Source organism: Dufourea novaeangliae, unplaced genomic scaffold (genome assembly GCF_001272555.1).
Source record: "Dufourea novaeangliae isolate 0120121106 unplaced genomic scaffold, ASM127255v1 scaffold63, whole genome shotgun sequence".
NCBI lineage: Eukaryota > Metazoa > Arthropoda > Insecta > Hymenoptera > Halictidae > Dufourea > Dufourea novaeangliae.
In genome coordinates, this window is record NW_015373939.1 from 66,017 (window position 1) to 83,563 (window position 17,547).

The 17,547-nt window shown below is 38.6% G+C and overlaps 1 protein-coding gene across 3 annotated transcripts in view; it reads left to right on the plus strand.

The window, feature by feature from the left end:
* Nucleotides 1-15,283, plus strand: part of LOC107185632 (elongation factor 1-alpha) — a 29,836-nt gene extending 14,553 nt beyond the window's left edge. For all 3 annotated transcript variants that reach the window (XM_015573362.1, XM_015573364.1, XM_015573365.1), the window contains exons 3-4: nucleotides 3,402-3,895; nucleotides 14,266-15,283. In XM_015573362.1, coding sequence (XP_015428848.1) covers nucleotides 3,402-3,895; nucleotides 14,266-14,334 — 563 coding nt within the window. In that variant the 3' untranslated portion in view covers nucleotides 14,335-15,283. The remainder of the gene's footprint in view (nucleotides 1-3,401; nucleotides 3,896-14,265) is intronic.
* The last annotated feature ends 2,264 nt before the right edge of the window (nucleotides 15,284-17,547 follow it).

Sequence of the window (17,547 nt, forward strand, 5' to 3'; positions counted from 1 at the left end):
GCCGACTCGAGCCAGTTCGATCATTAGTGACGGTCCGTGCTGTTGTCGGTACGGAACGGTCGATGCCGCATAATGTACATTAACCTAATCCGGCGGCATCGGTATGTGCCGTTGACGGAACGTTGCGGGTCGGTGCCAGACAATGTAGACAGTCACAGTTAAAACGCATGTTTCAATATTTTATTGTCCCCATGACGATCCGTACCGGCGCCGGTACGCGACGGTATGTACCGTATAGTGTAAATCGACCTTTAGACTTGGCTCATCCGACGTAGGATGCGAGTAACGGATATGAATAGATACGGATGTCTAACGTCGTTATAACACTAACTATGAGGACTATTTTACCGGACGCGAGTACTACACGCGACAGGCCGTTCGTTCGGTACGTGGTATGAGAACAATTACCAACGAATCAATGGTTCGATGGTGTATATATAATTTCCAAAAGTTAGTGGTAGTGGAGAGGTTGAACACCCGGATGGTATTCCGCAGTATAACGCTGATATTGTCTTCGCTGACACTATGAAATCTGAGTACAGGACAATGTCATGACAGTTGGTTGTGATGGAATTTCTTATGTCGGAAGTTTTTCTATAACTGGTGGGACGTAACAATCCAATTTGAAAAAATTTAATTAAAATGCGAATTTTTTAAATAAAGCCAATTATTTATTTTAAATGCAGGTTTTAAAAGAAACATTTAACGTATAAAAATTCGTGCCAGTGTATTTTATGACCATACATGTGTTATAAATATTATATTAAACTTGATCTACGATCGTTTTCGAGGTTCTGGGGTAAGTGCCGTGTCTCTTGTCACAGTCCTCTTGCCAAAGAGTCCACCGACTCTCCCCACTCTGTGGCCAGATCCTCTATTTGAAATCTTTTATCTCGCCCGCCTCCGAGGCAGCGGCAACCAAGCGTTTGGCCCTCTGCCGTCACGCAACACCCGGACGCCGAGGCCGCGAGGAATCACCAATGTATCGCCACTAGAACCGCCACCGAACCTATGTAAACACCGATGATATCTTTAAGCTACTGGCGATGCAGTCTCTTCTGAAGAAGTCGATGCCACGTGCCTCTCCTTCCATAAAAGAATTGACGCTAACACACAATTACATTTCTCAGAATGGGTCATCCTTAACACTAGAACTACCACACCAGTCAAAATGACTGGTTAATGTATGGTCTGTTTTTCGAAAGATGATGCCTGGGAGGTAGGCCCGAGTTTTCGCGGTGTTGCCGCGATCGCGAGACACCTACGGTACTTGTGTCTCTCTCACTCCTCGCATCTTGACCAATGACGTGCGACCGTCGACGTGAGACCTCGCCTACGGTCGTCTGTCTCTTTCACTCTTTGCGTCTTGGCCAACGACGTCCGACCGTCGACGTGACTCCTCGCCTACGGTCGTCTGTCTCTATCACACGTATTACAAACCTCTCGAGAAGGACCTACCTACAATCTCAAGGAGTGGTGACTGCGTTCGGCACGTGGCCGTCAATCATCCATTGTCTGGAAATGGCGGAGAATGTTGACGAGACGCTGAACGTTTTCACACGTCAAAAGTTAAAATACATGAATAAGAAAAAGTTTATTTCTTGTAAAAGAATGTATTGTACCCAAATATTGAGCAATATATTAAAAGGAGATTAAATTAACACGTATGTTATTAAACGTTACACGTGGAAATCGTAGGGTGAAGAAGGAAGTTGGTTTACCAAGCGTCTGAGCGATAGGCTCGCGTGCCGAAGTGCCGGAGGATGGAAAGAGACACACAGTGGCATTGAGACCGTGCAACGTCGCACGAAATACGCAGCTCGCGTTGGATCTCCGCCAGGCCACGCGCCGAGGCAGGCCAACCTCCCAGGCATCATCTTTCGAAAAACAGACCATAGGTAGTCTTATGACGGTGATTAAATTGTTATAACAATGCATTTGCACAGATGTTTCACTACTTTTATCGAAATATGCAAGTAAAGAAGTGAGTTCATTTATAAATTTGTCTACATTCAACATTTTTGTCACATTTATCGATCACATAGAAATAGATATACGTTTGTCTTTGGTAGTCTAGTGTTAAAGCGGAGTCCAGATTTGAATACGTATGCGCTCAACACTCATATATACTTTATTAGACTCGATACGTCAGAATAGCCAGCGTTTACACCTATATGTGCGTACGCGGTGTATATGCATTCAGTCTGGAAAAACAAAATTGATTTACATATATACAGAATAAAAATAAAGGAAGTGAACAAAAATGAAAAAAAGGAAGATATTATGTACATGAAGGACGAGCAAAAGAAAAGAAAGGAAAATTTGAGAAATGATCGGATGCATATAAGATCAACTTGATTGTAATTTTTCAATAAATCTATTTCAAGGAGAAATAGGAGAGACTTCATTATGAAGTCAATATTTTATTACTATTTGATAAACAAAGCGAAGGATCGCTGTTCCAGTGCGAGATCCTTGTGTGTAGTCGGCAATAATGTAACCATTGGTCGGCGAGAGTGTCACAGGCCAGCCACGCAGTCGAGTCGAGTGGAAACAGAAGCTTTGTCTCTGTTTTTCAATCGTTTGTCCTTTTCTATGTTCGGAATACTACAAAGGCGAGTTGCCCAAGCTTTTGAGCATCGGGCAAAAAACGTATTTCCGAGGGTCAGGAGTGTTTTGCGTAGTCCACGATTATGATCCCGGCGCGGACCCGAGTCCGGGACAATAATCACGTGGCCCCTGTATATCGAAATATACGGGGACACGTGCAATAAATATATTGCTTTCTCTTTAATATTTATTCTGCTTTCTGTGCCCTCAGTAATGTTAATTATATAGTGCTCATTGATAAAATAGTTTGAACTTTTAAAATAATTTTTATTTCAAAAAAATATATGTACATATCTTTAGTACTATTATTAACCGGATAGAAAACAACTGTTAGGAATGAACTTTTACAATACAGTCGAAGTATTAATTATTAATGTACAAAGCTAACTTAAAACAGAAAGGAAATGATTTAAAAGATAAAATACCCGCAGAAAATTTTCATTTATAGAAGTTTACGGTTACATTCAATCCCTGCTTTCGTCATGGGGTGATGCTATTTACATTGTAACGCGTGTGCCAGTCTTCAACTCCCCAGTCCTCGGCGGCGCGGCTCGAACGCGCTCAGAAAATTATTTGACTTCAAATAAAGATACAAATGAAGATGAAAACTTTATTCGGCGCTGAAGATAAATTCTCATCAAATAAAAAAAATATTTCTCATGCGTCGAATAAAGATAACTAGAATTATTTGAGCCTCACATAACGATTAAAAATAAAGTATCTTTTATTTGATTCATTATTTAAATAATTATTTATTTAAATAATGCCCATCTCTGCCTTTGATTTCGCAGGTATGTTGGTTACTTTCGCTCCTGCAGCTCTCACCACTGAAGTAAAGTCTGTCGAGATGCACCACGAGGCCCTGACAGAGGCATTGCCCGGCGACAACGTCGGCTTTAACGTGAAGAACATCTCTGTGAAGGAGCTGAGACGCGGCTACGTCGCAGGGGACTCAAAGAACCAGCCACCACGAGGGGCGTCCGATTTCACCGCTCAGGTGATCGTTCTGAACCATCCGGGACGGATCAGTAACGGCTACACGCCTGTGCTTGACTGCCATACAGCTCATATTGCCTGTAAATTTGCGGAGATCAAGGAGAAGTGTGACCGTCGTACCGGCAAGACCACCGAGGAGAATCCAAAGAGCATCAAAAGCGGCGACGCCGCGATTGTGATGTTACAGCCGACAAAACCGATGTGCGTTGAAGCGTTCCAGGAGTTTCCGCCACTGGGTCGTTTCGCCGTGCGCGATATGCGCCAGACTGTCGCTGTGGGCGTCATCAAGGTACGTGTTATGGTAGCGAAGTTGGATATAACTTAGTTCAAATAATACAGAGGTGTGGAAATTAATAATAATTTATTTATTTCGACCTCTTCAGCCTAGAAATGGTTTTGGCTTATAATTTTTTTTCGTTCACTCATCGTATTTTCTATGACCGCGAACATCTATACCCTCATCTATAAGGGTAATTATATGTATAATACTTAACCTACCTAATTCTATTTGCAACTTAACCCTAACTTTGGCATTATTTTATTACATCCTTTTTCTTTTCTAATTCTCCCAGCCAATTGAATATTTCCTCGCAGTAACTTACTTTATCTAGTCTCTTCGAACTTTCTCTTAATCTCCGTACTCCCCTAAATTCTTCTGTGTAATGTTTTAGCGCGCCCTCCCGCTCCCCGCATAGTCTGCATATCCTTTTTTCCTACTCCAGCCAGAATCACACTCACCTTTTATACATATATTTCCACTTCTTATTCTCATTATCAATTTCTGAGTACCTCCCTTCCTTTGCTTCACAATTAATCCGGCATTATCGGTGTATTATACATGTAATATATTTATAGCTCTTATTATATCTCATGTTGCTTATTCCATTGTATTGTAGTTGATCTTGTGACGTAACGTCACTGAGACGTGGGGGATCTCGCGAGCATGACGGTCGAGACCGCGGTACCGCCGTCTGCCGCGAGATGGTCACGCGCCGCGAGTCGGTTCTCACTCGCGAAATAGCCCGGCGCGGGCGATAAGAGCCGCGAATCGCGGCCGATCGAGAGTGCTCGCTGGAGTCCGAGCTAAAAGACTCCGTAACCATGAGTACAGTCACACCCGTCCTCGGCGCTCAGGCTCCGGTCTATTATAGCCTACGTTCCGCCACCGGGTCTGTACATTAGTACAGTCATGACCCGTCCCCTGCCCAGGTTACGGTCTGTTACAACATCCTTTCCACCGCCGGGTCTGTACACTCGTACAGTCACACCCGTCCTCGGCTCAGGCTTCGGTCTGTAATAGCGTCCGTTCCGCCACCGGGTCTGTGTCATACGTGCAGTTTACCGTCCGCCGCTCAGGCTCCGGCCTGCCATAGCTACCGCTTCCTACTAGATCCGGGCCACCACCGTAAAGCGGTTACGCCAAGCCGCTGCATCAACGGCCGACAACACAGCCGTACATATGTTAAATAAAACGCCGCCAATCAACCGCATGACTGTCTGGCACTACTACTGTACATAGATATGTAAATAAATCTGCATTTACCACCGAGAACTTTACTTGTCCAGTCAATTTAAACGACCCTGGCATATACCGACTGAGTCGGCACCCGCTCCTCTCGCCTTACCGGCGATGTACGTCACACCACAGACAAGATATAAGAATAGACCTAACATCTTATGGGACTTCATGTCCCACGAAAATCACGCTGATTCGAGTGCACTGTACATAAAAGTTTCCGACTTTAGGAACTACGTTAGACACCATCATGACGCACAGCACACACATACACACACTTGTGCATATAGCGATACACATATCCAGTATTGCCCCGGTTTCGCTAGCAAGGAAGAAGATTCTGCTTTTCTCGCCCGACCTGAACGGCAGTTTGACATATGGATACAAGTAGGCCCGGTATAAATGTATACATGCTATTATATTAATCTAACTATTACGAATACGAAAAAATGTTTTATATAAAAGTTGTTTCATTTAATGGAGCAAACTTAATAGAATGTTTGAATTTTTTTTATTGTTATTTACAGAGATTTTAATAACAATACAATGTTTTTAAACGGAACTATATATTTTTATTAATGTCGTGTTATGAACGATTTTAAGATGAATTCAAAGACACATTTCAAAATTCTGTTTGAGTAATAATTTCTCGGATAACTGTATGAAAGAAAAAAAAAGATGCTATCCGAACTTGACATTTGCCAGCAACATTCGTACAGTTATCCGAAAAATTATTACTCAAACAAAACTTTCAAATATGTCGTTGAATTCGAATTGAAATGCTCAATAACATGATAATAACATGATGATAACATATGCAGTTCCTTTATAAAAGTTACATTATTCTTAAAATCTCTGTAAATAACAATTAAAAAAACATTTATTCGCATATTCAATAATTACAGAAATAATTGCGCGTGTACACTTAAACCGAACATAACACTGTACAGGTGCTATCATACATACATTTGTCTCTGACATAACAAAAAAATGTTAAATACAATTCTATTCAAAATTTTTTTTCGTTAATAACGCTACGAAATTTTTTGTTGAATAAGGTTTTATACAAATAAAAATATAAATACTTATTTCAAATAAATACATTTTTATTCGATAATATCTTTTGTTACAAATTCCGAATCATTATTAACCGGACAACGCATTTATACTACAAAACAGAAAAAATTAAAAATTGATTTGACTGTGTACTTGTGACGCAAAATGGAAATAAAGTTTTGTACATTGTACTATCTAGCGATGCTACAAATAGGATATTTAATAAATATGTATTTTGAGTTGAAATTATTAATAAGCAGAGATGCAAAACAGCTCGTCCAAAGAGTCCAATGAACGACATCGATTAGCTAAATATCTCGTCCGCAATTCCAGGAGAGACAATCTTTTATGTTTCGCGATTTGGCGTTCTTGTATTTGGGCACATTTTAATTAAAAAAAGGTCAACAAACGATTGATAATTGCTTGTACTTAGCGCTTGAAGCGTTAAGCATGGCAGATGACACGCGTTGGCTAAAAACTTGAAGTACAAGTTTACATTTCATTTTATCAAAAGAATTTGGACGAATATGCTTTTCGGATAACTTGTAAGCTGCGCTCGTGCTTCTATCTTTCTCTAAATTCCAAAGAGCTACAACATCGGACCATGAAATCCGAGAACCATTGATCATAAAATAATTTTTCATTAAATTATTTCTAATACTTTTAAAAAGATGTAAATAATCGAAAAGGAAATAAACTTTTTGGCCATTTCTTTCAAAATATGGCTTTCCAATAGTAACTAAGTCATTTGCGACACTCTGGTTACTGGATCCATGATCGGAAACAACTACTCTCACTTTCAAGCCAGTCTCGTACAGTAAATCTAAAATTTAGTTCAAAATAACAGACAAATCTGTTTTCTTTACGCCAGATCCAGATACAAAGAAAGCTAATGGTTGTTTCCAATTAGTAAACATCCCGCGTAGCCATAAAAACAAGCACTTGCGAACCCACGGCTAAATTTCTACCCAAAAATCCAAGATCTTCGAAACCTTCAATAACTTGCTTGTTTGGGTGCTAATCCAGACACTTTTTGTATACCTTCCATATGGGCAGATTTAATTTTGAGCGCGGTAAATAAATTTGAGCAGATTCCACGCTAAATGTCCATTTTACCGAACCACTGAATGATGGTGACAGGATTCGGTGGATGAAAACCCAAGACGTTGCGTAATTTAATGTACAAACCTGACGAAGTGTAAAGCATGTCCATACACAATTGTTGCTCACGGCGATTGTAACGATGCGATCTAAGTGGCGAAAATAATAACATTAAAATAAAAGTTAAACTAAAACCCGAAACTTTTTATGCAATTAATGCATGTATCAATTTCAAGCATGTATCATAAATACAGCCGGAAGATACTTTATTTTTAAAACGATTAAATGCTTTACTCTTTGCCCGTATCTGCAATCGAAGACAATTAGAAATATTCTTCTCTCGCAGTAATAGTGTTTCAGTTTCCATCAATCGCTTTTCCAGTGGATTTTGTTCGCTCTTTCTTGAACTGATATCAAATTTAAAACTTGTATTATTATTTGAATCAACGCGGAACAACTATCGTTTGAAAAATGCCGACTGCATATGTATTTTTGTTTTAATGTACTATCAGACAATTCCACCCAATCATCGAGACCGCAGGTTACTAGCACATAATACATATTGTTATTAATAGGGAAAGAATGAAATAAAGTGCCGTCCGTTACATTACGATTTATTAAACCGCAATTATAATATGAACATTTCTTAAAATGTGTTTTACTGGTCTGACGTTCCATGTTCTACGAATTCTCACAATATTCAATATAAAAATTGGAAAACGCAATAAGGAAAGGCTATATACAACACATAAGAAAGGCAATATGTACAATAATGCACTACTTGTTATTAAACAACAAGCAGACAAAACAAAGGGTTAAACAAATTGTTACCGTCTACTAATCTCTCTAACTCTGCTACCTTCCCGCACTGAAGTCACTGACACACATTTATCACACATAAGTTATTTAGTTTTACTTCTGGGCCATAAGAGCACGGTGATATATTTTCACACTGAATCGGTAACGTGTTGGGTATTGAGACTGAAATGGTAAGGGGGCTTCTGACGCCCTTGAAGCATGGATCAGAAAATTACATTGCATGTTAGGTTATTCTTATATCTCGTCTGTGGTCGCACCTCGCACCCTTGCATCATACTCTTTCTAGTAGATAATTCTGCGTACATATGTCTCCGTTCTCCAATCCCTCTTTTTAGTTGCAAATGGGTGAATCCATTTCTATTTAAATATTCTATTCTCTCTTTTACGCTTCTTGTACTCTAGGTGTGGAAATTATTGGACTGTGTATACAAGTCTCATCAAGAAGTTGGGGGGACTTTATGTATAAATCATGTTTTATTAACCTTAACACCCTGATAACCAGTTGTGTACAAATTTCGAGCAAATTGCCAGCAATAAATGACAAAAGTTGTCTAAAAAACCATAGCCAGCTATTTCCGCATTTGACTTGGGTTTTACAGACAATGCCAGTTTACAAAATAGTAAAGAAAATTGGCAGAAAGTCTTGCAACATGACGTATGTCAAATTGAGGGCAAAATCGGAACAAGGTTTACGCAAGCCAATTTGCTGTATATGTTGCTACCAATATGCGCGCAAAGTGTTTTGAACCGGCAATGTGCGCGCAAATCTTGCATGAAACTTGTAGCCATAATTGTATAACAGGTATTGGAGAAAATTTGGTTTTGCAGGTTTAGCTGACTGGGCAATAATTACACAGGAATCACTTTCAAAGTAATTGCCACAAAATGTTACAATTAACAATTGACATAAATAGTATTCAATAAGGAATTTCATACCGAATTGCTTTCACGTTCTCATCATGCACAATTATCATCCCGCCCACCCCACTGTTTCTTGAACTATATATTTGAAATCTGACAATTTTTCAATTACTAAAAAATAGCAGCTTGAACTGCTGTTACTCTGACATCTCACCATACCCAACAAGTTATCTTAACCGTTTGACTGTGTGGACATCGTCTAGTTCAATGACATGAAATTACAACAGAATAAAATGAGCGGTTTGTTACGAATATAAATATTACAAGCCATTTTCATTCAATTTCGCTGGGAATTTACATATAGAAAATGTTTCGCCTAAGTACATCACTTGAAATATTTCTGCTATATTTACACAAGCTGAAGTCAATGCGAGTGGAAGGAAAAGAAAGATTCTCTGTCTAATTTTTGGTGCTACTGCGAAGCAATATTCTCTGTAATGTTTGACCCTTCAGTGACATTGAAAGACGTATTGTTGTAGGTCGTTTAATTAATCTTTAAAGTGGCTATCGGGTACCGATGATAATTTCATTTTAAAAAAAAGCAAAATTGATATTTGTATCTCATTAAGCCCTCCCAACAGACTGAAACTACTGTTACTATATGTCGACTCACACAAAGCTATGCTACTTTTCTGGGAAACATTTTAATAAACTTTTAAATTCAGCAGAAATATTTCAGGTGATAAAGTTGGGTGCAACACTCTGTATGTTCAGAATATACTTTTTCGAAAATATGACATTAGGTCGTTGACTGCCTTGGAATCGGCGATCGACTTTTTGGTGATGCCATTGGTTTAATTAATAACCACCGCCGTCAATATTAATTAAAACACCTCAACTAATTTGCCATAGTTGTATACATTGTTAATGCTATTAATATTGGAACATAACTTGATAACCCTCCACAAAGTAAATGTATGAAGTATGATAACGTAGCTTAATGCGGTAATTTAATGCGGTTCGTGCCAAATTCGTGTTACGTACGAAGACCCTCTCGTGACCTCTTAACCCTATCGGGAGTTGGAATGCATCCGGTCAGATTACATAATTGCCCACGGTTATGGCGTGGCCAGATTTTCTTGGAAAACAGTTTCCGTTGAGGAACAGGCGTGTCCCCCACTACTTTTAGACTCGATTTTTGGGGTATAAAAAGCTACGCGTACAGCTCATCCCGGATCGGGTATTAAAGTTCCTTTCAAGCATTTTAAAAGTAGGCTAAACTCTGTACAGCAAACCCCCGCATTTGTCAGTGCGTGAAAACCGAGAACGTTGGAATTAGCTTCCGCCACCACAACTTACATTAACATTTGTAAAATCTTTACTTTCTTCAATATACTTTTATACGTTTATATATTTATAATTCAGTGTTGTTCATTTCAATTCTAGAATAATATCTAAATTCCCAGCTAGAAGCGAACCCACAAAGGCACACTTTTACCGCTCGAAGTGTACCGAATTCTTAAAGTTACGAGGTCCATACTAACAATCCTAGTGACTCCCTGAGATGAAATAGGCACGGGTTCGTCCACGACTGCCAACCTCCTAGTGGCTCCCTGTGATGAAATAGGTACAGCTTCGTCCACATAACAAACTCTAAAAAACCAAACTCGCCATTTCCTCGGCTTTCGCAGCTGCTTAGCCCTGGCTCGTAACATTCGAAAGACTAATTATTAAATAAAATTCATACAGATTGTTTATTAGAACGCAATACACACACTCGAAAAATTTGAGACTAGCTCGCCGATGAAATAAATAGGAAAAAGCTTGTAAAAAATTCAGTTTTGTAACATAGCTCTTATGGCGGTCTTACAATTTCTTACCGGGAAGTATAATCTTTTCTTTTCACGGAAACTGGAACTGTTAATCAAAAACTAGGCACTGAAAGTATAAATTCTGAGCTTTCTGATAATGAATTAAATCTTGTACTATGCCAAAAATTCGAGGAAGATATTTGACAATAAAGTCCAGGATGCGTCGGTAGTTGAATGGTTACCAGAACTATATTGAGGACTTAGAAACGTTGCTGAAGTAGAGTCATTCCCGCAAAATTCAAATAAATATAAAAGATATTTTACTTATTTTGTGTTTCAGTGAATTTTAATTTTGTTAATTACAATGCACGAGAATATTATTAACTTTACGTATAAGAATATTGAATATTGAATATTGACTATATACGGGAAAACTGAACACGCATACACGTATATAAATATGCGTGCGAAAACAACGTACCAGAACGTTGCCAAACGTACCAGAAACGAGCACAGTGGAGTCAAACGAGACTAACACAAATATATTTTTTATCCAGGGTGGGGCAATAACTATGTCCACTTAAAATATTGCCGTTATTTGTAATAATATGAAAAATGTAATATACAAAACTTACACGGTATAGAGGGGGCATATTGCGACACAAACATTTTCTGCGTGGGTGAAGACATAGAGGAGATTTCAAGGTCATCTCTATTTTTTTTAATGGAATGCTATGTTTTTTTTTATCGCGATGTGATAGCCAGTATTGAGACGACTTCAGCGAGCTATCATTGAAGGTTATGCAAGGTCAAGTGTGGTAGTAAAATCAACTTTCTTACATTACAGGAGATGCTCGAAGTGGTGACCGTTTGCTTCAATGCAAAGTTGCAATCTTCGTATCGCTGCATCACGTGCATGTCTTATCGTTTCTGAACTTATTCTAGCAAATGCTGCAATTATCCGTTGTTTCATATTTTTTGGTGTAGCGGTACTTCTTGATAAACAGCCATTTTTCAACGCTCCCTAGAGACAAGAAATGTAATAAGGTTAAATCTGGAGAACGAGGTGGTCAAGAAACTAATCCTCCACATCCTATCCATTTATTTGGGTAAAGTTCGTTCAGTGCATCTCTTACTCTCCGAGCATAATGTGCTGGACACCCGTCGTGCTGTAACCGCATCATTTGGCGAACGTTTAGTGGTACATTTTCTAACAAAGTCCCCAATCTACTTCGTATAAAGTGTGCATATCGTTCGCCAGTAAGATTTCCATCGATAAAATGCGGTCCGATTATTTGATCGTCAACGATTCCACACCACACGTTAACTGACCATTGTCGTTAATGCTCAACTTGTTGTAACCAGTGTGGATTATCGATACTCCAATAATGCATATTATGCAAATTGAGATTTCCATGGTTAGTAAACGTAGCTTCATCGGTGAACAGTATTGAAGAAAAAAATGTTTCATCGATTTGTATTTTGTGTAGAGTCCACTGACAAAATGCGACACGATTCATAAAATCCGTACCGTGTAACTCTTGATGAAAAGTAATACGGTATGGATGAAATTTATGCCGTGCAAGTATTCGTAGCACGCTCCTTCTACTGATAACCGACTCACGTTCAATCTATCGGCAACTAATCTGCGAGTTATGAACTACAACTGCAAGAACGTCAACTTCATTTCTTTTATCAGTTCCTCTTTTACGACGACTGCTCTTACGTATACCCAAATTTCCGGTTTCATTCAATTTTTTTGCCTACTATCTTTGAAATGTTCGGTGTGAAGGATGTGTGCAGTTTCGATATCGTTCAGCATACAAGGATTGTATGCTCTTCGAAAGAAAACTTAGCAATTCGACCGAGACTGACTACCGATTCGTGTTAATGTTACGAACTGATGAGATTTTTACATTTCCAGCTATACGTGATGTATTGTCACAACATAAACAATGTTACAAGACCATTCGTTTATGTAAAAGTGAGGGCTTATGAAATAATACAGCATGTGCTAGAATAAGTTCAGAAACGATAAGACATGCACGTGATGCAGCGATACGAAGATTGCAACTTTGCATTGACGCAAACGTTCACCACTTCGAGCATCTCCTGTAATGTAAGAAAGTTTATTTCACTGCCACATTTGAACTTGCATGACCTTCAATGATAGCTCGCTGAAGTCGCCTCAACACCGGCTATCACATCGCGATAAAAAGAACATAGCATTCCATTAAAAAAAAATAGAGATGACCTTGAAATCTCCTCTATGCCTTCACCCACGCAGAAAATGTTTGTGTCACAATACGCCCGCCTTTATACCGTGTAAGTTTTGTATATAACATTTTTTCATATTATTACAAATAACAGTAATATTCAAATTGGACATAGTTATTGCCCCACCTTGTATATAATATAATGAAAAATGATCGTTGGAAAGGTCGTTGAAATTCATAGATATAATTTTTATACACTATTAAAATGTGTTAGTGGGTGTTTAATACCAATTACATAGTAATATGATGCTTTATTGACTAGTCAGATACGAACCACCTTAACACGTTGACTGCCACGTCACCCAGATATGGGTGACATCGTTTAAGGTAACAATTACAAACAGAACTTTTGGGTAAAATATTGAAACGAATTAAATTTCTGTCAGGGCCTAGGAGATTCAAGAAGATCGAAGGAACAGTTACTGCAAGACAATGAAATTCTCAAAGTTATAATTTTCTTGAATCAAGTTGCTCTCTGTTAGATCTTTTCTAGCCGTTGATCCTGGCAGTGAACGTGTTAATGCGACATTCTTAATTGTATCTATTCTTACATACTCCGTATAGATGATTTCACTTCAGCGTTATGGCTGAAACATTCGAAAATCGCTCGATATTCTACGTCTTTAAAATTAACCGATATACATATGTGTTAGTACGTGGAATCATTTTAGTTCCAGTAAGTCAAGTGGGAACGGATTTTAGGAAGGTTAGCAATTGCGTTCTTCCGTAGTCAAACGGTTTGAGACAAAGTCTATGAATGCCTCCCATCCCCTTTACTTTACGGTACCATTTGGATGCTCGGAAATTCGATTTGACAAAATGTTCACAGACCGTAATGACTAACTCCAGTGTTTGAATTTTTTCAAATTTTAGTGCCAAAAAACACTCGATTGGTGCTCAAGTTTTTATACTTAAAATAAATGTTAGATATAAATTTTCTAAAGTTAATCACTTTGGCAAATGAACGGATCAAATGTCGAAATACCTGCAAAACGAATGAGATAGAAGTCGATTTTCATTCGAGCGCTACAACAGGAATGAACCAAACTGGCCAAAATCGTGAACCTGCAGTATCCTTGAAATTAGTCATCCTAATGATAGAAAATCGTTCCTGTGTAAATACTACAAACCCGAATGGATCCTGTTGTCTTCATACGTGATCATAGAAACCATCAGTGTCACGAGGGTTAACCACGGTGTTAATTATTTTTGTTCACAGAGCGTCACGTTCAAGGATACCCAAGGAAAGGTCACAAAGGCCGCGGAGAAAGCCCAGAAGAAAAAGTAACCATCAAGCTTTCTCGGAAGCTCGCAGTCCGTTGGCTGGCGCCCGACGAGCGTTTCCGTGAAGGGATCCTCATCCAGGATGCAGTACGCCGCGGCTGCTCCATTCAACTCATACTCAACTGATAATACCAAAAGTGAAAAGATGTTGTGCTTACCCCCGTTACATTATCCGGTAGTATTGAATCCGCGCATCTATCCGAATCTGCACATTCAGTTCACCCATGCCCCGCGCACTCCCCACATATGCTAAGGTGGACTATTACGTTTTTACTCATTTTTACATTGACGAGATATGTGTCCAGTTACAGGTAATACTCAGTTCCCTTGGACTCTGTGTAGTTAGGTTTTTCAATTATATACATTATACACACAACACACGCACGTACACACCGAAGACGAAGACGGGATGTCGTGCGACGACAAAATATCGAGGCAGCGGTCGACACATCCTCTCTCGATTCCACGCGGGATCAAATCCTACCGTTGAACTATAAATGGCGTCGAACTCACACTTCGGGACGCGTGAAACCGTAACGATCGATCTCTTTTGCCCGACGACCGTGTTCATTAACCGCGATGAAAAAACGGACACTCGTCGTTGTCTCGCATCCCCGATCTTTTTAATCGATTTATTTCGACAAATTCGTTAAGGCTGATTTCTTCAGAGACTTGGTTGGCTGGCCGCAAATACTTTTATTACTTATATAAGATTGTATTTATTTCTAGTTAGGGATCATTAGACCGTGTCCCTCCAATCCCTTTCGCGACTCGTACGAAGCTCCCTCGCGACAAAGGGAGAACTACGAAACACGTCCTTTGGCTCGTGACCGTCGAAGGTTCCATTTACGAGCTGTCTGTGTTAATCTCAATATCCCTGATAGACGCGTTCTACCATTGTTTTGACCCTTAGCCAGTATTATGTTGATGTAATAAAACAAAAATTTTAATTGCGTCTTGTAGTTTTTACTGCTCAATAGATGCCTTTAACCCTTTCGAGAGTATTTGTACGTACACAACAGTAGGTACCAGGTGGGAGAAAATTTCAGAGATGATTCTACATGATCAAATAAGTAAAATTCGGAGTGATAGAATTTTTATTAGGTTGGTGCATATAAATTGATGCTTTTCCGGAATTCGAATGTGCCAGGCAAATAAATTCCATTCAATTTTATCCGATCTTCTATTGTTTAATATGGTTATATTAAAGAAGAACAACTACACTCTAGTGCAATTGTTTTGAATAACAGAAATACCTATTGTAACCCCCCATTTTCATCCGTCATGATTAATCAAAATATTCGTGTGATTTTTTATGTGAGTTTACACTTGGAACAAGTGCGATAAAAATAACACAAATTTAAATATAGGCTGGTGATTTTTCGTTAGAAAATTAATCAAGAGGATGACCAGAAAATGCCACCGACAATAGTGTTTTAAGATATATTATTGAAAATAATCCACGACAAACAAGAAGAGAAATAACAATGATGGAACTACACGTGGATAAAGTTTCATTTGTGAAAACGACATTTCATATGTACCAACTTCATCGTTATAAGTTATAAGTAGTTTAAAAGTGGCGCAAAGTTGGGCTATAAGCCAATCACAGACGTGCATAAAACAGTCCAATAGAATTATATTATTGCAGTCATATTTAAAAATCAATTAGAAATATACCTTGTAGAAATTGTGGAAAATTACACGATACTCGTTGGTCCTATAGGAACTTCTGTCGCGTTATAAAACTCGTAAGCATATATTCTTTTATTGTATTATATCTGTCGTTTAGGTGGGGGATTTCAGAAGTACCACAACCCTTTGTACTAAATTCTCCAGTACAAACGAATAATGCTTTTTCCTTTACACGAGTAATTCACAATTAAAAAGTTTCCAAATACACAGAAAGGGGTATATCAGAAAATTGACTAATACACCGTGAGTATACGCCACAATCTAAGTATACTAAATTAAGTTGACAGCATGAGTACGAAAATACTTTCAAAAATTCTAATTCGCATTACGAAAAATTCCAATTTTTTCTAAGTCACTATTCACGAAATTTTGTTACTTTAATGAACCCTTTCATTAACTTGAATTAACCTTTTCACCCCTGATATCGGTATCCGTGAAGTGATTCATATCCATGGATCTAGTACTAGTATCCACTAGTGCCGGCATGCAGGTATGAGCCATTCGATATAAGATGATTCGATAAAAATTACATCTACTAAATTTTGTATAACTTTAAAGATGAAAATATTGTATAAAGATCAATGGATTAACAAGTGAAAATTGGTAGTAGAACAGGAACTTACAGGACGGTGATTCGTTTAATTAGAATATTGTGGGTAGATAAAGAAAAGGAACAGTTTTATGGTAAATATAATTTATACCGCATAAATTCTTCGTTAACGTTACAACTAGACGTGGTATGTACAAATATATATTTAATGCAATGATCTTACAAGAATTTAGTGTAATGCAGGTCTTGGTCAGTCTTTAATTGCCGAGGCCCGTTTTGCCGAGGCATCAAGCAGGCTCGATCCTCGCTTACGATCGAACACCGTGACACATAATTATTCGCAGAAACTAAACACTTTCTTCTTCTTCTTCGTACATACGGGACTGATCACATTAATTGGAATCGATTAAATCAAATAGTGTAGGCACTTTTGTCGGCTACCTTACGCTTCGAAAAATACAATTTCGTCGGCCGATCGAATAAATTGCGCACGCCCGATCCGTATCAACGTATCTGCTGAAGACACTCCGCAAGGTCGTTCGTACGGGCGGAAAAAAAATTGAGAAAAACTTGTTCTTAATACTAATTGGCAAATATCGATGATATTTAGAATTCGATGCTGCAGTTCTGTTAGCCGGTAACATGGCGACACGTCTGTCGGATCGAAGAAAACAGTAAAAAAAAAAAAAAGAGATAAGCACGGAGAAATAAATGGAACAGACATACAGGATGATACACCAAAATAAAGTAAAATGATACTGGTAAGAAAAAAAAAATACAAGGAAAAGGAGGAACGGGACTCGACGGTATGACAGATTTACGAAAAGAAAAGGCACACCGAAATTAAATCAACCCAGGGGCTCCACGCCCTAATACTCTATCTCTACCTACAACCTGTATCGCGCTTTTTCTCGTATCTTGTAAATGCTAAGACAACCCACAGCCTCGGTAAATATACAAAAAAAAAAAAAA